Genomic DNA, 21,514 nt, shown 5'->3' on the forward strand with positions numbered 1-21,514 from the left:
GTACTTTCTCTATCCTAAGATCCTCTGTAGGCAATTCTCTCATAAAATCACCCCATTCTTCAGTAAAGAATGTTATGTATATGGACACAAGCACACACACACCTCTTGATATTCTGAAGTGGTGACTCTGAGGAGGCTGACGGTTGGGCAGTAAAGGAGAAGCAGAGCAACAGTTATTGAGGAATGGCTTTCTGGGATTTCACGTGTGAAGGTAGTACAGCAAGTAGGGACTTATTACCAAGTGAGAAGTCTCAGGGAAGTGGCCTGGTGATAAGAAACTGCTTTCAAAGAGACAACCCAAGAGAGTTCCCTCACCTGAGTTCATAAAAAGCTCAAAAGAGCCAACCTCTTGAGTTATATCCTCTCTCTCTCAGGTAGCTATGGGTTTTCCAGTAGTCATGTACAGATGTGATATTTGGACCATAAAGAAGGCTGAGCACCAAAGAATTAATGCTTTTGAACTGTGGTACTGGAGAAGACTCTTGAGAGTACCTCAGAAAGCAAGGAGGTCAAACCAGTTAATCCTAAAGGAAATTCACCCTGAACATTCAATGAAGGACTGATGCTAAAGCTGAAGCTCCAATACTATGGCCACCTGATGAAAAGAGCCGGCTCATTGGAAAAGACCTTGATGCTGGGAAAGATTGAAGGCAGGAGGAGAAGGGGGCGACAGAGGATGAGATGGTTGGATAGCATCACCAACTCAATGGACATGAGTTTGAGCAAGCTCCAGGAGATACTGAAGGACAGGGCAGCCTGGCATGCTGCAGTCCATGGGGGTCACAGAGAGTTGGATGCAACTGAGTGAGCAACAACAATAGGAAGATTCACGCTGCACGTTAGCATATCAAACTCTTCAGGAAATTCTATCACTAAAGAAAACTACTTCTTTTAAGACTATATGTTCCAAAAACTACTGATGTGTACTAATATCTGTGGTGCCCAGTATGAGGATTGCTACACAGCCAACTGACGGGATTTATTTAGCAACAGATTTTCACAACCAAAAAGGATATTCTTGGAGCTTTATGTGGTCTCTGGACACAAGATAGTTTGGAGATGACAATGACTGGAGATGTTCTTTAGGGACGGCTACAATGTTTCAATCCCAGTTCTCATCTGGTATAGAATGAAGATGGTGGCTAAGGATGAGAAGAGGAGTCAAGAGAGTAGTCATTGAGGGCAAACTGACCAGACTTGATCACTAACTTCTGTAAGGATGAGGAATAGGCAGAAGGATTCATGTCATTACATAACTTTAGAGCAAGAAGGGATCTGCAAGATCATCCAGTTTGGCAGTTTTCAAACTTATATTTAACCTTAGAACCTTCAAACATCAGTTTCAAGGAGAAACCTCAAGGTTAGGACAGTAGAAATCATAGGGCTGTGGGAGTGTTATATCCAACACTGGAGAAAGGAAGTGTGTGGGGGAGGAATTCCTGGGTTGAATTTGTTCTGAATCTTGGCTGCGAATTTTCATGGCATTCTAGATCTGAGAGAAGTGCTTCAAGAAAGAGGCTTCACAATTCAAGTATCATTTCACCCACTCTCAAAATAGGGCAGGGAAAATAAATTTCAAAGGAGGGAATATTTCACATGAGTAGTTTTGAATTGTAGGAAGACTCACAGTTTTAACTCCTGGCTCTATCACACCCTTCCATATGTTAACATCCAAGAAATTTCTTTTTATTATTATTTTTTATTATTATGATTATTTATATTGGGTGCACTGGATCTTCATTGCAGCATGTGAGATCTTAGCTTCCTGACCAGGGATTGAACCCAAGTCCCTGGCATTGGGAGCAGGGAGTCTTATTCATTGGACCATCAGGGAAGCCCCCCAAATCAAGAAATTTCTGAACTTCTCTGTGCATACTTCTGTTTTCCCATCTGTAAAACTGGGATAATAATAACAGAGTAACATCCATTTCCCAGGATTATTGTGACAATGAAATGAGGTATTCCACTGAAAATGTTTAGCACAAAGCATGACATAAGGTAAGCAGTAACTTTAGTTCACTATGTAATAAATATTATCCCACTACTTAGGATGCTTGCTATATGAAAAACACTATTTTAGGTACAGCAGAGATAAAGAAGAACACAATACTATTTAAGTCTTGCATTTACTAAACTCTTATTTCAGGAATTTTACTTATACTACCTCTTATGGTGATTTCATCAAGGCTGTATATTGTCACCCTGCTTATTTAACTTATATGCAGAGTACATCATGAGAAATGCTGGCCTGGAAGAAGCACAAGCTGGAATCAAGATTTCCGGGAGAAATATCAATAGCCTCAGATATGCAGATGGTACCACCCTTATGGCAGAAAGTGAAGAGGAACTAAAAAGCCTCTTGATGCAAGTGAAAATGGAGAGTGACAAAGTTGGCTTAAAGCTCAACATTCAGAAAATTAAGATCATGGCATCTGGTCCCATCACTTCATGACAAATACATGGGGAAACAGTGGAAACAGTGTCAGACTTTACTTTTTTGAGCTCCAAAATAACTGCAGATGGTGACTGCAGCCATGAAATTGAAAGACGCTTACTCCTTGGAAGGAAAGTTATGACCAACCTAGACAGCATATTCAAAAGCAGAGACATTACTTTGCCAACATAGGTCCATCTAGTCAAGGCTATGGTTTTTCCAGTAGTCATGTATGGATGTGAGAGTTGGACTGTGAAGAAGGCTGAGCGCCAAAGAATTGATGCTTTTGAACTGTGGTGTTGGAGAAGACTCTTGAGAGTCCCTTGGACTGCAAGGAGATTCAACTAGTCCATTCTGAAGGAGATCAGCCCTGGGATTTCTTTGGAAGGAATGATGCTAAAGCTGAAACTCCAGTACTTTGGCCACCTCATGAGAATAGTTGACTCATTGGAAAAGACTCTGATGCTGGGAGGGATTGGGGGCAGGAGGAGAAGGGAACAACAGAGGATGAGATGGCTGGATGGCATCACCGACTCGATGGACGTGAGTTTGAGTGAACTCTGGGAGTTGGTGATGGACAGGGAGGCCTGGCGTGCTGCAATTCATGGGGTCACAAAGAGTCGGACATGACTGAGTGACTGAACTGAACTGAACTGATGGTGATTTAGAATATGTCCACAAATTCTCAGACACTCCTTTAAAATGGAGAGCTTAATTCTCCATCCCTTGAGCACTGGCTAGGCTAAGTGGCTCACTTCTAGCATGTAGACTAGGCCAGAGTGATGCCGTATGAGTTCAAAGATGAGGTCACCAAAAACATGTGCTTTCCTCCTGGGATCACTGTCTCCGGGGGAAGCCACTGTCACTCTCTGAGGACCATCCAGCTGTCCCATGAAGAGGGCCATGTTGCAAGGTACAGAGGCATCCTATCTACAGCCAGCACAGATGTGCCAGGTGTGTGAGGAGCCATCACAGCAGTGGACCCTCCAGCCCTGCTCAAGCCTTCAGATGACTGCAGCCCTGACCAGCAACTTGACTACAAACTCATGAGAGACCATGAGCTTGAATCACCTGGCTAAACTGTTCTCAGATTCTCTGAACTACAGAAACTGGGTGAGATAATTTTTTTTTTTTAATTTTAAGCCATAAACTTTGAGATGAATCTGTTTAGAGAGACAGACAACCTACTCTCAAAAAGCCCTGAAAAGAAGATGTGGTACATATATACAACGGAATATTACTCAGCCACAAAAAGGAAAAAAAATTTGGGCCATTTTTAAAGACATGGATGGGCTTAGAGACTATTGTACAGAGTGAAGTCAGAAAGAGAAAAACAAACACTGTGTATTAATGCATATAGGTGGAATCTAGAAAAAATGGTAGAGATGATCTTATTTGCAAAGCAGAAACAGAGACACAGATGTAGAGAACAGATGTATGGACACCAAGGAGGTGAGGGGGAGGAATGAATTAGGAGATTGGGATTGACATGTATGTGTCATATATACACTATTGGTTTTGGTTTTTTTCAGAAATGCATGCTCAGTCATGTCCAACTCTTTGCAACCCCATGGACTGTAGCCCGCCAGGTTCCTCTGTCCCTGGGATTTCTCAGGCAAGAATACCAGAGTGGGTTGCCATTTCCTCCTCCAGGGGATCTTCTAGACCCAGGGATTGAATTCACATCTCCTGTGTCTCCTGCATTGGCAGGTAGGTTTTTACCACTAGCACCATCTGGGAAGCCTGGTGGCTCAGACGGTAAAGAATCCACCTGCACTGAGGGAGACCTGGGTTTGATCCTTGAGTTAGGAAGATCCCCTGGAGGAGGGCATGGCAACCTGCTCTGGTATTCTTGCCTGGAGAATCCCCATGGACTGAGGAACCTGGCAAGCTACAGTCCATGCGGTCGCAAAGAGTTGGACATAACTGAGCAACTAAGCACAGCACAGAATAAAATAGATAACTAGTGAGAACCTAACATACAGCTCAGGGAACTCTACTCAACACTCTGTAGTGACCTAAAAGGGCATATAGCTACATACAGCATATATATATATATATATATATATATATATAGCTACATACAGCATATATATATTATATATTAATTATAATAATATATTATATATTAATTATATATAATATATACATATACATATAGCTGATTAACTTTTCTGTAAAATAGAAACTAACACAACATTGTAAAACAATTATACTCCAATAAAAGTTAATTCTTAAAAAGTAAAACAAAATAAAAATAAATTTAAAAAATTAAGTCCTGAAAGAGATATGTGGTTATCCATTTCATCAATAAGAAAACCAAGGTGGAGATGTTAATTACTAATATTTTTTCAGGTCACTCAGCTGGTTGTGGGGAAAGGCAGATTTCAACTAAGATCTATGTTTCCAGGGTCCACGATATGTCTACTCCAAAGACAGAATCAATGAAATATCCAGCACACAATAGGAAGTGCTGTAGGGGAACATGTCCTTAGGGAGACATTGTACCTGCCTTCGCTTTTTGCCTAAGACCAGCCCAGAGGATGAGAGTGAAGGACACCCAAGGGTCCAAAGAAGGCCTATAAGAAGGCAGAGATTGCCTTAACAAATACAGTGTATAGCAATTAAAACACCTAATAGATACTACCTCATTCACATTTGAAACTGTGGGGCAAATATTAGCAGATAGTTTCCCCCACCACCATGAACTTCACATTTCTAGCTTTGGGGATTTGTGAATGAAACTAGACCTCACAGAAATACCTTTCAGTGCTTCCCTGGTGGCTCAGTGATAAAGAATCCACCTGGCATTGCAGTAGACACAGGTTAGATCCCTGGTTCAGGAAGATTCCCACATGCCATGGAGCAACAAGGTCCATATGGCACAACTACTGAGCCTGAGCTTGAGAGCCCGGGAGCCGCAACTGCTGACCCCAGACCCCACAACGACTGAAGACCGCGTGCCCTAGAACCCGTTCTCTGCAACAAAAAGAAGGCGTAACAATGAGAAGCCTGCGCACCACATCTAGCGAGTAGCCTCCGCTTGCCACAACTAGAGCAAAGCACACACGCAGCAATGAAGACCCAGCACAGCCAAAAATAAATAAACAAAATAATAAATTGGGGCTTCCCAGGTGGTGCTAGTGGTAAAGAACCGGCCTGACAATGCAGGAGACATAAGAGATGTGGGTTCGATCCCTGGGTCAGGAAGATCCCCTGGAAGAGGGCATGACAACTCCAGTATTCTTGCCAGGAGAATCCCATGGAAAGAGGAGCCTGGCAGACTACAGTCCATGGGGTCACAAAGAGTCAGACATGAATGAAGCGACTTAGCACGCAAAATAGGAAATAAATAAAAACTCATTTTAAAACAAAGAAATCCCTTTCAAAAGCCAAATTCTTCCCCAACAGTTACTGTGGGCTGGAAAAGCGAGCAGAAGACAGAGCCCGGATCTGCTATGCTAATGCTGGCCTTATCTCACAAGGCACATCTTGCCTGCTTCATTCTTTCCCTCCCAGGTGCAATCTAAATCATCTCCTATGTCCCATTTTTCTTTAACTTCTCTGAGTTTGGCAGACACGAGGATTGAGCCCTAGATCATACCTTCAGGTTTATGAGGACAGTAATCTGTCATCAGCACCTGCAGTGCCTTTTATCGGCCTCCAGCTGCATGAATTCCTCCGACTCTTAGTCTCTGACAACGGATAGACTTTTCTCATCTCTAACCACTAAGGCTCAACCCACTCGTTGCTTTTGCGACAACATACTACTCTGCTGTATTTTCTGCCTCTGGGAAAATAAGGAAGGCATACAACTTAAAAAGAAAAGGTTTCAGAGGTTTAGTCCGTGTTACTCGCCCACCATTCAAGAACAGAGACACACGGGGGTGGCTCCTTTGGGTCCACACCTGATATCAATGTACCCAGTTCCAAGTTTTGACCTTGGGTCTGAACTCTGCACAACTGCATATGGTGGAAATACAGTATGTGAAAAATTAGAAAGGTGAGCTTGCATAGTGGTTAAGCACATGGTCTGCAAAGTCAGAATGCTAGAGTGTTTTTAAAGCACTTAAAAGAATTTCTGGCAAATCATAACCACTCCATTAGTGTTTGTTTCATGTAGGAAGGTTAAATCTATTGAACCAAACTCCCATTTCTTTGGAGAACGGCCTCTCTTCTAAGATGGAACTTTAATTCTCTCATTTAATCCCCACAAAACCAAATAGTATATTAATATATTAGAGTTCAGAACCCTCTATCCATCATCCCATTCAGAACTAGGGATTTGATTGTTATTTTAGAGAAAGAATATTTTAAATTTACAGACATTTGCATAATAGTCTTTATGTTTTCCAATTTTGCTGAGCTAGGAAATTATTCTGCAGGATTTTATATATATATATATATATATATATATATATATATATACACACACACACACACATACACACACACACAATTTCAATATGTTTCCTATATTTCAAAAGCAATGTAAGGCATTTTCAAGGGCAAAGTTGCCTGTTTTTTTTTATATTTACTCTCCACTTTAACTTGAGATTCTAACCCCATCTAAACTGATGCCCTCTTTGTCATATTTAGTTGAACATTATACATGGCTTCTCTGGTAAATTTAACTTTCCATGCCTGAAATGCTATATTCAACTGTGGGATCTTTCCTCCTTAGCTCTGTGCATATAGCCATAGGGGTCCTGGGGTCATTGTTTCCAGAACTGGCTGAAGATAGAACTGTGGAGTCAGCAATGCTAAGTCGCTTCAGTCATGTCCGACTCTGTGACCCCATAGACGGCAGCCCACCAGGCTCCCCCGTCCCTGGGATTCTCCAGGCAAGAACACTGGAGTGGAATGCCATTTCCTTCTCCAATGCATGAAAGTGAAAAGTGAAAGTGAAGTCGCTCAGTCATGTCCGACTCTTCGCGATCCCATGGACTGCAGCCTACCGGCTCCTCCGTCCATGGGATTTTTCAGGCAAAAGTACTGGAGTGGGGTGCCATTGCCTTCTCCGGAGTCAGCAATAGGTCTTTGCTAATAATCATTTCCACAAATGTATTGAACACTGTTCAAAGTTTTGCTACATTTTCTCACTTTCTTCCTAGTGCAGCTCATGCCAGGTTCAGGAGCCAGCCCCGATGACCCCTCCCATCTTTTTTCACACCCATAGAAAATGAAGATTCATTATGATGACTCTGGGCTGTAAGCACAGGGCTTTATCAACTCCACTATTCCATGAGGCAAATAGGACTAGATTCCTTAGAATTATATCCTTATTACTCAATAAATTGGTTAAACCTGCTGCTTTTACCACCCAATTGAGATTGGGTCCCACTTTCTACTCCTTCTTAAGAACAATGGCTAGGGACTTCCCCGGTGGTCCAGTGGTTGGGAATCGACCTGCCAATACAGGGAACATCGGTCTGATCCCTGGTCCAGGAACTAAGATATAACATGCTGCGGGGCAATTAAGTCCATGCACCCCAACTACTGAAGTCTGCATGACCTAGAGCCCATGTTCTACAACAAGAGGAGCCACCGCAACGAGAAGCCTGCACATCACAACTAGAGAGTAGCCTTGCTTGGTTACCACAACTACAGAGAGCCCCTGTGCAGCCACGAAGACTCAGCACAGCAATAAATAAAAATAATTAATTAAAAAAAAAGAACAACGGCTAAATTTACCTCTTTGCAAAGTCTGGGTTCTAATGTCTTCTTTGGTGGTGGTTCTCAAACTTTAGCACAAATTAAAATCTCCTGGCAGACTTGTGACACCACAGACTGCTGGGTCCTGGTAGGTCTGAACTGAAACCCACGAATCTTAATTAACCAGCTCCCAGGATAATGCTTATGCCCTGCATCCAGGCCTGAGACCTTGAGAACAGCTGCTCTAGTTTATGAAAAATGGTACAAGAAGTTCCAGTCTGCTGGGGGTTGAATTGTGTCCCCGAAATAGATGTGTTGGATTCCTAACCCCAGGTCCCTGTGCATGTGATCCTACTTGAAAATGGGGTCTTTGTAGATGTAATCAAATTAAGCTGAACTCATACTGGATTAGTGAGTGAGTAAAAGTCGCTCAGTCATGCCTGACTCTTTGCAACCCCATGGACTATAGCCCATCAGGCTTCTCTGTCCATGGGATTCTTCAGGCAAGAATACTGGAGCAGGTTGCCATTTCCTTCTCCACATACTGGATTAGGGTGAGCCCCAAATCCAATGACTGGTGTCCTCAAAGGAGAGATTTAGAGACACAAGACAGATTCACGAGGAAGAAGACCACCAAGTGATAATGGAGATCTGTCTCCATGCAGTGCTGAAGCAACAAGCCAAGAACTTCAGAGATTGCTAGCAACCTAGATGAGAAGCTAGGAAGAGGCAAGAGATAATGCATGCCTGGAGCCTTCAAAGGAAGTACGGCCCTGCCAACATCTGGACTTACTTCAGAACTCTAGCCTCCAGGACCAAGAGTAAATTTTAAGCCACCCAGCTCACAGAACATGCCCATCGCAGCCATAGGAGGTAGATACACAGTCATGGTAGAGATTGAGGATTTAGCCCAATCCTTCATCCTTCCCTAAGCTCACATCCATCCCATGGCTTCCTTGTGTATTTCCTCTAAAGAGATTGGCCACATAACTCGCTTTGGCAAATGACACAGTGAAAGAAAGGGCAGTGCTCCAGAGCTAAGCCGAACCTTAACATCTTGCATGCTTTCTTTCACCCTCTTGCTCCTCTGCCATTACTAGGAGAGCGGCTTCCCCTTTCAGCCTGGCGAAGGGCTCCTTCAGTCTCCCCACAAATCTGCAGTGAGGAGCACAGCGGCGCTAGCTTCTCTGACTTAAAGCTAAGCCAGAAAACCAAGCCAAGCTGAGTCTAGAGCAACAGAAATCTTCCCCACCCCATTCCTGTCCAGAGCCTTGGTCTGGACCTATGCTGTGAATACTTGTTTGGCCACGGTGTGATCTGGGCAAACACTTTCGCTTTTCTGCCTTAACTGTGAAATGAGGGGCCTTAGATTAGCTTGTCTCTAAGTTATTACTTTGTTTTTTTAAATTGTAGTATAATTGCTTTACAATGTAGTAATAGTTTCTGCTGTACAATGAAGTGAATCAGCTATATGCAAACATACATCTCTCCCTTTTGAGCCTCCCTCCCAACCCCACCCTATCCCACCCCTCTGGGTCATCACAGAGCACTGAGCCGAGCTTCAGGAGCTTTAGAGCAGGTTCCCTCCAGCTCTCTGTTTTAAATATGGTATGTATATGTGTCAGTGCGACCCTCCCATTTTGTCCCACCCTCCCCTACCCCCACTGTGTCCACAAATCCATCCTCTGTATCTGCGTCTCTATTCCTGCCCTGCAAATAGGTTCATCTATACTATTTTTATGGAGTCCACATACTTGCATTAATACAAAATATGCATTTTTGAATTGATGAAAATGTCTACTTCTAAGAGTATGGAAATTAAAACAAACAAAAATGAAGTATGAACTTGCAGTTTCATGGGGGAAAATGGAGACCTAATCATCATTAGGTAGCTTATTCACAAACTCCTTCAGTCAGGCATTATTTATAAATGCATAATACATGTATTAAATATTCATTATGTTCCAGAGTGCTGGTAGCTGGAACATCAAAGGTGAGCAGAACTAGAGTCCATCCCTGTCCCCGTGGAACCACTGGAGACACTGATACTACTTAAATAAAGCGGAGGGCGTGGAGAGGAAGCCAGCACTCAAGAAGGTGCAACTGGACTCAGTGATGCTGTGCTATATTTAAAATGGATAACCAGCAAGGTCCTACTGTACAGCACAGGGAACTCTGCTCAATGTTATGTGGCAGCCTGGATGAGAGGGGACTCTGAGGGAGAATGGATACATGTACAAGGATGGCTGAGTCCCTTTGGTGTCCACCTGAAACTATCACAACATTGCTAATCATCTATGCTGCTGCTGCTGCTAATTTGCTTCAGTCGTGTCTGACTCTGTGCGACCCCAGAGACGGCAGCCCACCAGGCTCCTCTGTCCCTGGGATTCTCTAGGCAAGAACACTGGAGTGGGTTGCCATTTTCTTCTCCAATGCATGAAAGTGAAAAGTGAAAGTGAAGTTGCCCAGTCGTGTCCGACTCTTAGTGATCCCATGGACTGCAGCCTACCAGGCTCCTCCGTCCATGGGATTCCCCAGGCAAGAGTACTGGAGTGGGGTGCCATCGCCTTCTCCGCTAATCATCTATACTCCAATATAAAATAAAAAGTTAAAAAAAAAGATTCAGTGATGGGTTAACAAAGCAGTTAACAGAGGAGGATGCCAAGTCCCCTGTTTACTTCTTACCCAGACATTTTGGTCTCTATCCCTTTAACACTTTGTGCAATAGAAGCTACAGATTAGAATCTCCTAGAGTACTTGAAAAAAAGAAAAACAGCACTGGGTATGGGAGTCCTACTTCCAGAGATTTTGATGAACTTTGTTAGCATTGGTATTATTATCATTTTTTCAGTCTGTCTCCACCCACAAAAATGGGACGATAACTGCCTGCTTTAACAGGATGTGCCCTGTGTTTGCTTCTACTGCTGCATAACAAACTAAACACATATAACGCAAAATAGGTAAATTCAGCAGCTTAAAACAGGCTGGTTTATTAGCCCACAGTTCTATAGAGCAGACGGTTGAATGGACACACCTGTGTTCTCTGCTCAGGTTTTACAAGACCTAAATCAAGGTGTCTGGTGGTTTGCAAGCTTATCAGAAGTCTCTGGGAAAGAGTCCATTTCCAGACTCACCCAGGTTGTTGGCAGAATCCAGTTTCTTATGACTCCAGGGCTGAGGTCCATGTGCCCTTGCTGGCTGCATGCTGGGGCCCTCTTTACCTTCAAATAAGTAACCCGAGTGTTGAGTACTTTTCATGCCTAGATTCACAGTGAGTTCCTCTCCTGCCCTTCTCTTTTGCTTCCAGCTGGAGAAAACCCCTTAATTAGACTAGGCCCACCTGGATAATCTTCCCTTTTTTAAGGTCAACTGGGCCTCCTGCATGTGTGCTTGTATAATCAATCATGTCCAACTCTTTGAGACCCGTGGACTACAGCCCACCAGGCTCCTCTGTCCATGGGATTCTCCAGGCAAGAATACAGGAGTGGGTTGCCATGCCCTCTTCCAGGGGATCTTCCCAACCCAGGGATCAAATCTGCATCACCTGCACTGGCTGTTGCTGAGTCACTTCAGTCGTGTCTGACTCTCTGCGACCCTATAGATGGCAGCCCACCAGGATGCCCCATCCCTGGGATTCTCCAGACAAGAACACTGGAGTAGGTTGCCATTTCCTCCAATGCATGAAAGTGAAAAGTGAAAGTGAAGTCGCTCAGTCATGTCTGACCCTCAGCGATCCCATGGACTGCAGCCTTCCAGGCTCCTCCACATCCATGGGATTTTCCAGGCAAGAGTACTGGAGTGGGGTGCCATTGCCTTCTCCGCCTGCACTGGCAGGCAGGTTCTTTATCACGAGCCACCTCGGAAGCCCCTACTGTGCCTCCTCACAATGACAGGAGGACTGCCATCACATTCCCAGGTTCAGGGATTATAGCACAGACTCTTGAGGGCCATTTCTAGAAATCCAGTCTCTCATATATCACGAGTCCAGACAAGTGCCTGGCACACAGTAGGTCCTCAAACCATACTTGCTAAATGGAATGGAACTACCACTTTGCTGTGGCAAAGGATGAGAAGGCATAGATAGAGTGGCTGATAAACAGATCATTTATCAATTAGTTAAATCTAAGCATATTATTCTTTTAAAGACTTTTAGAGTAGAAAACATACATTCTGTGGTAGACTTCTACAAATCATACATATACAGCTCTATACATTTTCACAAACATTATATGCATGTAATCAGCACATACCTAAACAATCAGAATATCCCTAATACCCTAGAGGCCCTCATGGACATGGTCCTAATGCCATAGATTAGTTTTGTCTATTTTTTGAACTTTGTATAAATGGAATCACACAATATGTACTTCTGATTGTCTGGCTTTTTTTGTTCAACATTCTGTGTGTTGTGATAAGTAGCCTCTAAGATGACCTCCAATGATCCCCTTCACCTGGAATTCATGATCTTGACTAACCCTCTCCCCTTGAATAACCTGCATCTAACTAATAAAATGGGGCTCCCCAGGTGGTGCAAGTGAAGAACCTGCCTGCTAATGCAAGAGACATAAGAGAAATTGATTTGATCCCTGGGTCAGGAAGATTTCCCTGGAGGAGCAACTGGCAAGCCACTTCAGTATTCTTGCCTGGAAAATTCCAAGGACTGAGGAGCCTGGTGGGCTACAGTCCACGGGGTCGATAAGAGTCAGGCATGATTGAGCAACTGAGCACACATGCACACACACACACTATATTGGATACCATATAAATTAATTTATCCAACCTATTGATGAACATTTGGGTGCTTCCAGTCTGTAGTTATTACAAAAATGATGAACACGGCCATGAATAGTCCTATATGTCTTAACAGTCCTATAGCCAAGAACAGTCCTATATGTCTTTCAGAGAAAGATGTGTATGCACATCAGTCTGGTACACACCTAGGGGTGGATCTGCTGGGTCACTGCATAAGGATATATTCAGCTTAATACGCCAAATGGTTTTTCCCAAGTGGCTGTATCAATTCGCACAATGCCAGTAGTACATATGAGTCCTTACTGCTTCACAGTCTTGCCAAGAGTTTGTATTTTCTTTTTTTGGAGGACCATTCTAGTGGGAACTGGTTTTGTCCCCCAAGGTTCTCAGGTAATATTAATATTCAGCCAAAACTGAAAATCCCTGCTTAACTACTGCTTCCCCTTTATTAGGCTGAACCACATGAAACTGCTGTATTTGTAGGATTTAAAAAAACTGACATCCATATGTGTTTACCAACACAGAATGCATAACTAGTTACCATGAAATTAAAATGTTTGCTCAAGTCTTTTTTAATATTACCATTTCTGTCCCATTTCAGTTTGTACTAAAATTAAAGTAAAATTATTTTCCCCCTTGTAAAAAAAAAAAAAAGGTAAATACTGGCTATTTCTTGTGGCTAAACTAATGATTTCTTCACATCTTATTTACATTTATGCTAAAAATGAAACTCAAACTGAAATGCACACATCAGTGGGGAAATATCTTAACAACTGGAGCTGAAATGAAATTTTTAAATTAAAAATGGATTTCAGTGACTTTTACATTTTAATATTAACCAGATCCTTAAATGCTTGAAAACAGACCAATGATGTGCACCCTCACTGCCGGTCAGAATCTCCTGTGGGTTTTTAAAACTTAAGTGTCCCTGCCCCAACCCTCAGGAACCCTACCTCTGTGAGATTAAGGTCAGGCTAAGAATGTGTGTTTGTAAAAGGTGAATGTACAGACAAGGCTAAGAACTGTTGATACTACCTGTCCCATGGCTTTCTTTACTATTCATTCAATCTAAGGAAAGACTGAACAGTTTGCTGATTTTATATACTTGGAAGAGAAGCACTTGTGTGTTAGTTCCTTTTGGACTTTAGAATGCTGATCTGTATGTCAGGTTGGAAAAATTATTTTGGCCTGAACAGGACTCTTTCTACTGTATCAAGGACGGAAGGCTTGGGTTTGACTTGAATACAGCTCTATGAACTCAGAGTTAAAAAGTATCACCAAGAGCATTTACTGGTTACACACAGGTATTTTTAAAAGTGCCCAGACACAACCATGTTACCCAATAGAAGGACTAAGCATATACTCAGTGACCACAAAACCAGGTGTGCACGTACACACCCAGAAACAAAAATGCTCAGTTAAAAAAAAATTATGACCAAGTGGGACAAAGACAATCTAAGTAGTCATCATGACAGGAAGAATCAGATCCTTGTATTTCCTTAAAGTTATTTTCCAGAGTAATTAAAAATTAAATATAGGGCTGGGGGCAGATCATCTAGGGGCTGGGAGGAAGCAGTGCCAGATGCAATTCTGAGCTCAAGGCCTTTTCTTTTATTTCAAACTTTATTTATTTATTTATTAAATTTTGTATTGAGGTAGAGCCGATTAACAATGAGCCTTTAAAAATCTTACTAGAGACCTGAGTCAGATTGGTTCCCAATGCCATTCCCTTACCTCTTCCAGTGATAAACGCATCTGTATTTTCACATGAAGGGGAAAGAAAAAAGTCTGGAGACTTCATTTTTATCAGTATTTACCAACTCTGGAATTCTACTGCCTCCCGCGATTCTTTTTCCTGTCCGCTTATAGCACTCCAGCACCTGGAGTCGGGACACACGTGCGTAAGTTGAAAGAAAGCACTGCTGCTGCTAAGTCACTTCAGTCGTGTCCAACTCTGTGTGACCCCATAGACGGCAGCCCACCAGGCTTCCCCGTCCCTGGGATTCTCCAGGCAAGAACACTGGAGTGGGTTGCCATTTCCTTCTCCAATGCATGAAAGTGAAAAGTGAAAGGGAAGTCTCTCAGTCGTGTCCGACTCTTCGTGACCCCATGGACTGCAGCCCACCAGGCTCCTCCGTCTATGGGATTTTCCAGGCAAGAGTACTGGAGTGGGGTGCCATCGCCTTCTCCGAAAGAACGCACTAGATGGTTTTAATTACTAGTCTCTATCAACAGACCGCCAAGGGGCTCCCTGGCCAGCCAAGCTGAAAGCCTCCACTCTTGGAATCCAAGTAGTTTCCAACATCTGACATGCTCAGGTGGAATCCTGGTTCCTAGATTTTGTTCCTAATAACCCCTTGGGGAGATGCCTGCTCGGAATTCTCAAGACATCTCCCATCCCTACGTTGCTTAGCCACCTGAACCACCTGGAGGATCAGAACACAGTCCTATCACCAAGCAAGACTCTCCCTAACCCACCTCCCAGATCTTAAAGGAACAAGTTTCAACCGCACCCAGCACAACGGCTCTCTGGCCCAGGCGGAAAAACACACCTGGCCGGTGACTCTGATAACCTCACTAATTAGGTGGCCAAGGGGATCAGCGACAAACCCAGAAGGTCACACCTCAAACCCCTCCGCCTCCTGCCTCCCGCAAGAGCCCTGCCAGGTGCTTACCCTCTTCTAATCGACAGGGACGATCTCAATCACGGGTCTCTACTCCTGGCGCGGAACGAAACCCCGCGCGCCACATCTTGGGAAATGTAGTCCCCGTCTTCCCGGGGTCCCCGGGTCCATCCATGAGACCCCCTCACCCAGAGGGATTTCTCTGCCTAGGTCCGATGCAACCGGAGCTGCCATCCCACTGTGGGGTCGGGGCCTCCCCCCACGGAGGACTCGGGGTGCTCTCCCGGGTAGGTGGGAAGAGAGGAAACTACAGTCCCCAGGCTGCTCTGCGCCGAGCCGGGAGCCGGCAGCCTCGCTTTGCGTGACCGCGGCAGGTTGGTCCTGGAGCAGATGAGCGCAGAATATTTAGGCGAAAACGCGAGGAGGGGGTGGGATCGCGGGGCAGGAGGAGTATCTCCGCCAAGAAAATTATGCATGCGTTAGGGAAGCTCTGAGAGAATGGCTGTGGAAGGTAAGGGACGCTTGGGCATTTTAAGCTCCCTCTTAACGCGCGCACCCCAATACACACATCCCCGCTGAAGCTTGGGGAACCTGGGGAGGAAAGGAAAGGGGGTGGTGGCGAGCGGGCCCTTTCCTCTTAACACCTCTTCTTGGCACTCACCTGAGCCACGGAAGGCCAGTGGGCGCTTTATTCAGTTGTTTTAGAAAGACAAGTAGATTGCGCAGGACTCTAGGGTCGGAGGCAAAGAGTGTCCCTAATGAGAAACGATATGCTGGAAATGGGGGGAAAGCCCGAGAGATCGCCTTGAAATTTCAGCCCCTAGGTGCCCTTTTTAATGCTCCCCACCTCCTGCCCCATACACCGGAGCCAGCTCCTTGGCCTCAGGGCTGGTAGATGCTAGCTTTGCCCACCCCCGCTCCCCCCGCCCGCACGTGGGAAAGGACCCTCACCAGATGCGTCATGGGGAAGCATGGACTGCTATTGGGTCGAGGGCCCCACGTCGTGTGTACTCAGAAGCGACAGCAGTGGATGTACCCAGAGAGTGGAGGTGTCCCTACACCTGCCTCTGTTCATACAACCCTCCCGAGGCTGGCAGAGTTTACAGAAACAGTCAGTCAGGGATGAGGGCAATCAACCTCTTCGACTGGGGTGAATCCTCTTCTTTGAAGCCCTCCTTCTTCTTTCCTCATATAATTTTGGCCTTTGGCTTTACAGTGCGTGCTCTATGATCCTGCTTCATTTGAACTTTCCGGTTGAAAGCCGGGGATGGGCGGTTTGTATGGAATCCCAAGTTTTCGTTCAGATTCTCTCACCTTGGAAGACTGGCTTTTTTGCTGAGGGTGCTTTCTGGGTAAAATGTGTGGGCCAGACGGGTTTATGATGTCGCACTATAGCCAAACTGTGCCTGAATGATAAAGTGAAATGAGCACGAGACTAAAGGGGAGCATCCGATCACCTCCAGAATTATGGTTCCTGAGTGTGGCTCAGGTCGTAGAGGAAATGGGTGTTGGAAAGAGGGCATGCTTGCCAGCTGTGGCAGGCTCCTTGCCAAGGGGAAATGAGCCTGCTCCTTGGAGGCCGGAGGCAAGAAGAAACCATGAGGGCTTTCTGGCTTCCTTCTCCCCTCCCTACCCCAGGTGAGAGCAACTGAGCTACTCCACTCTTGTTAGATTACTCTTGTTAATTACTTAGCAACTTGAAGAAGCAACACCCCAGCTCCTGTAATCAACATCCATTAACTTGGAAGACTTGCTTTTGGGCTGCCTGAAGCTTGAAGATTTCCCCAGCTGGGCACTTCTATCTATTTATCTACCTACCTTTAATGTATATATTTGGCTTTTAAATTATTTATAAAATTATAAGTTTATACACACACACACACACACACATATATATATACACACATGATCTTCTGGAGAAGGAAATGACAACCCACTCCATCCAGTATTCTTGCCTGGGAAAAATCCCATGGACAGAGGAGCCTGGTGTCCTACAGTCCATGGGGTCACAAAGAGTTGCACAACTTAGCTTCTAAATAACAACAAATCATATATGTGACTTTGAAAAAATAACCAGCTTTCTTTTCCATGCAAATTAATAGTAGAATGAGAATCTGTCTTTTTGCATTGTTACAGTTGATGGTAACTGAGACAAGACTTTAGATGAAAAGAAAAAAAAAAAAAAAAAACACCAAGATAAAGCTCACTAAGCTGAGGCCAAGGGCAAGCTGACCTACTGGCACCCTCTCTGTTCACCCCTCAGATGACATGATATCTTCTCTTCCCCACTCTTCTGTGTCCTCAAGTGAAGGGCACTCCCACTGGTTGCCAATGTACTTGAAAACAATTTCCTGCTTGCTGGAAGAAGTATAGAATTAGTCATATTTCTTGTCTGATGGGTTATTATACCAGTGAAGCCAGACCTTACAAAAACAAAGGCTTTGAAAGGAAGTATGCCTGGACTGTGGAGAGCTTATTTTATTTTCTAGTGGCTTGTTTGGTTAAAGTGGCTGTCTAATAAACAGGAGATCCTGAGCTGGAATCACAATGAGCTTCAACTTGAATAAAGGGAACATTTTAAACTTTGGCTGCAAATATTCCTGTCTCTGGTCTTTACAAAGGCAGGCTTCTCGGTTTGAACTTGGCCCTTCCTGGCTACTCTCACTTGGCCTTTCAAGGCGAAGGGTAAACTTCTCTGAGAACTTATCTTAGCCCTCCTTTCCCTCTGACTTCTGAGTGGTCCGCCCAGTCTGTGGGAAGTGCCTCTAGCATTCTGTTCCCTTAGTACCTGTGCTCCATCCATCCTAGCACTTGCCTTAGTTCATGTCTCTCTCTGGACTCTAGTGAAACTGCAACCCCTTAGGAGTGGAGACCATGTGCTTTTGACATTTTATACTCCCAGTCTGTAGTATACTACCTGACCTGTGATAGGTATTCAACAAATGCTCATGAAATCCATGGGAAATAAATCCGTGGAGCTTTTGTAACTGACTCCCTAAGGGTGCATGGGACTTTCTTAGGATTTCTGAGAGGTTTGAAGGTAGGGAGGCTTTTAAAGGAAGTGCACCGTCTCTTGGAGAAGGCAATGGCACCCCACTCCAGTACTCTTGCCTGGAAAATCCGATGGACAGAGGAGCCAGATAGGCTGCAGTCCATGGGGTCACGAAGAGTTGGGCACAGCTGAGCGACTTCCCTTTCACTTTTCACTTTCATGCATTGGAGAAGGAAATGGCAACCCACTCCAGTGTTCTTGCCTGGAGAATCCCAGGGACGGGGAGCCTGGTTGGCTGCCATCTATGGGGTCGCACAGAGTTGGACACGACTGAAGTGACTTAGCAGCAGCAGCAGTCCCCTCTCTTTAGTCTTCTGATGCCCAAAGGCTCTTCTAGAACAGTGGTTTTCATCTGAGAGGGATATTTCTGCCTAGGGCATGTTTGAGATAATGCAGGGTCTGGCTTGATATTTTGTGCCCATGGGCCAGCAATGCTAAATGTCCTGCCATGCATGACTTTTTCATACAAAATTCCCAACCCAAGACCAGGGAACAATCAGTTTCCCCAAGCTCACTGAGAAACACTGAGAATAAGGAATTTCACCAGTGGGAATGGTATAGGAAATATAATACATGTTACTTAACATCTGAGATTTAGTTTCTGCATCTGGAAAAAATAGGCACACTACTGTTTAGGTCCTACTAAAGTTGTGAGTATTAAATAAAAGAAAAGGGCTTATTAAGAGTACTCAGAAGGTGGATTCTCCGTAACTGTTATTTGTACTACCATCCTTCTTTCAAAAAGCAATACTGTTTGGAACCTGTTTTCTACCCTGAATGTTTACTTATTCATGTCAGTTTTTGTAATTAGTAACAAATTAGAAGGTTTTTTTTCCTTGCAGTGTGTAACCTGTTTTCTTAAGTAAGCTTGAACTTGTAAAAGTGTTAAGAGCAAGTAAGTGGCTCATTCATTTTGCTGAACCTGTAGCTTTGAGTTTACATTAAAAAAAAGATGCCGTCTGTGTATTTTATGGCTATCCTGAGTTAGGTTTTCTTTAAATTAATGACAACATCCTAGGTGTAGTCCCTAACCTGGTTATGATCCAAGTCTTAAACTTGTGGGAAAGATGCCGTCTGTGTATTTTATGGCTATCCTGAGTTAGGTTTTCTTTAAATTAATGACAACATCCTAGGTGTAGTCCCTAACCTGGTTATGATCCAAGTCTTAAACTTGTGGGCAGCTTAAAGCTGTACTTTCCAGCCACAGAATGTGTTATGGTCTGCATTCGGATTGAGATTGTATTGGCATCCATTTTCTTCTTAAAAACATGTTGTAAGAAATTACTCCATTAAGCTGGAGAACTAGGACCTCTAGAAAGGACGTAGCCTGCAGAAACCAAGAGTAATCCATTCTCCGTGGAGACTGTGGAGACAGTTGTATCCATTGAGACACTTTTCTAACACAAGTTGTAGGCAGAGGGAAAAAGTAGATTCATCTGGCATAGTGTTGTATCCACCTCTATAATTCAAGATTGGTACCTGGCACTTTGGCAGACCTTAGTAACTTTTTCTTGAGTGAAGTATTGGGTTAGCCCCAAAATTCATTCAGGTTTTTCCATACAGTGTTATGGAAAAAAGTGAAGGCACTTTTTGGCCAACCCAATATAAATGCTTCGGAGCAAAAGAAAACTTTTCCTACTTTGGTTCTCATTTCCTCTCTCTGCGTCATCCTCAGCTGTATAAGAAAAATGGAATGGAGAAATACTATATATAGTGTTTCTATTCCAGATCTAATAGAATAATAGTTCCTCTTCCATAGCAGAAAGATGAGTCCCAATATTCACTACCCTTCCAAAAAGATTTCCAGTAGAAGGCTGTGTGCTGTAAATGACATTGGGCTAGGGGATCTGCATTTTCCATCTAAAATGAATAAGCTAACTTATCAGATAGCCTCTGATTAGTCATTCAGTGCTCACATTCTATAGTTTTTCTCCTGTGAAAGAGTAACAAAACTGCCCATCACCAAAATATTGTAAGGATAAGTAATCCTAACAGTGGCTGGGGAAAGAGGAGGAAACAAGATAGTTGGACCCTCGTGGTAAAGAGAAGCAGTCATGAAAAGTGACTGTACCCTGCTGGCCCAGAACTGAGTCACAATCACAATGCGAGCTAAAGACATTGTCTTGATTAGAAGGGTACAGGAGTTATTTTTTTCTAACTTTGGGCTGGATGGTAAAGTGGATTTGCTAATACTGCACCCCAGCAGTGAGTTTAGCCCTTACAGGAGTGCCTGTCTCTGTGACATTGGCAGCCTGGACTGCAGAGAGGAGATGGGCTTCTGCAGCAAGTACCTGGGACCCAGAGAGACACAGGCCCCAACTACGGATGCCTTGCTCCCTTTCACAGGCTTGCATGTGTCTACTTGTCTCCTCACCAGAGGAGAGCCCGTCGAGAGTGGCGAGAGACCAGCAGCGCTCTCCTCTTGAATTGCCTCCCACAGCACAGGAATCGAGGAGGAAGATGGCTATCTAGGTGCTAGCCCGCCTCCAGTTTTTCTAGCTGCGTTTCCATGTGGCAAACATGGTTTTTGTGCACTTCTCTTTGGTGGGGCTTTTTGCCTAACACATGATAGACTCTCCGTGAGGTTGGGTGAACGAATGAGTCAGTGAATAAGTGGCAGACTGAATGAATGGGGAAGCTTATGGGTGCATCTGCTTTCTGCAGTAGGCCCCATGTTCTCCCCAAGGAGAACCCTTAGCTGCGTTCATCTGCAGAAGTGGACGTTGTAAAGGCAGTGCAACCGTCAACCTGCTTCCGTTGTGACTCTGCGTAGCATCTGGTGTCAGTGTTCAGCTACTTGCTACTCAAGTCTCCTGCATTTCAGTTTTCACCAAGGGTCTTTTTTTTTTTTCCCGTCTTTTCTTAATATTTATTTTGTTCTGTATCCCACAAGATAAGACTTTCCTGCAGCAGCAACTTAAACAATCACTCTGTTTTAGGACTTGAGAGTGATGAATGGGAGCCCATCATGGAAAGCTCCTGTCGAGTGACTATGCA

At 44.1% G+C, this 21,514-nt stretch overlaps 1 protein-coding gene across 12 annotated transcripts in view; it reads left to right on the forward strand.

The window, feature by feature from the left end:
• The first annotated feature begins 15,824 nt into the window (after positions 1 to 15,824).
• SAMD12 (sterile alpha motif domain containing 12) overlaps positions 15,825 to 21,514 on the forward strand; it is a 527,847-nt gene continuing 522,157 nt past the window's right edge. For 11 of the 12 annotated variants that reach the window (XR_008702261.1, XR_008702260.1, XM_055546361.1 and 8 more), the window contains exon 1: positions 15,825 to 15,976. Coding sequence is in view for 10 of the 12 variants with exons in the window: in XM_055546361.1 (XP_055402336.1) it covers positions 15,964 to 15,976 (13 nt within the window). In the remaining 2 variants the exon portion in view is untranslated. The remainder of the gene's footprint in view (positions 15,977 to 21,514) is intronic. The other variant, XM_055546363.1, reaches the window with a different exon arrangement.

The sequence above is a fragment of the Bubalus kerabau genome, chromosome 14, assembly GCF_029407905.1.
Source record: "Bubalus kerabau isolate K-KA32 ecotype Philippines breed swamp buffalo chromosome 14, PCC_UOA_SB_1v2, whole genome shotgun sequence".
Classification (NCBI taxonomy): domain Eukaryota; kingdom Metazoa; phylum Chordata; class Mammalia; order Artiodactyla; family Bovidae; genus Bubalus; species Bubalus kerabau.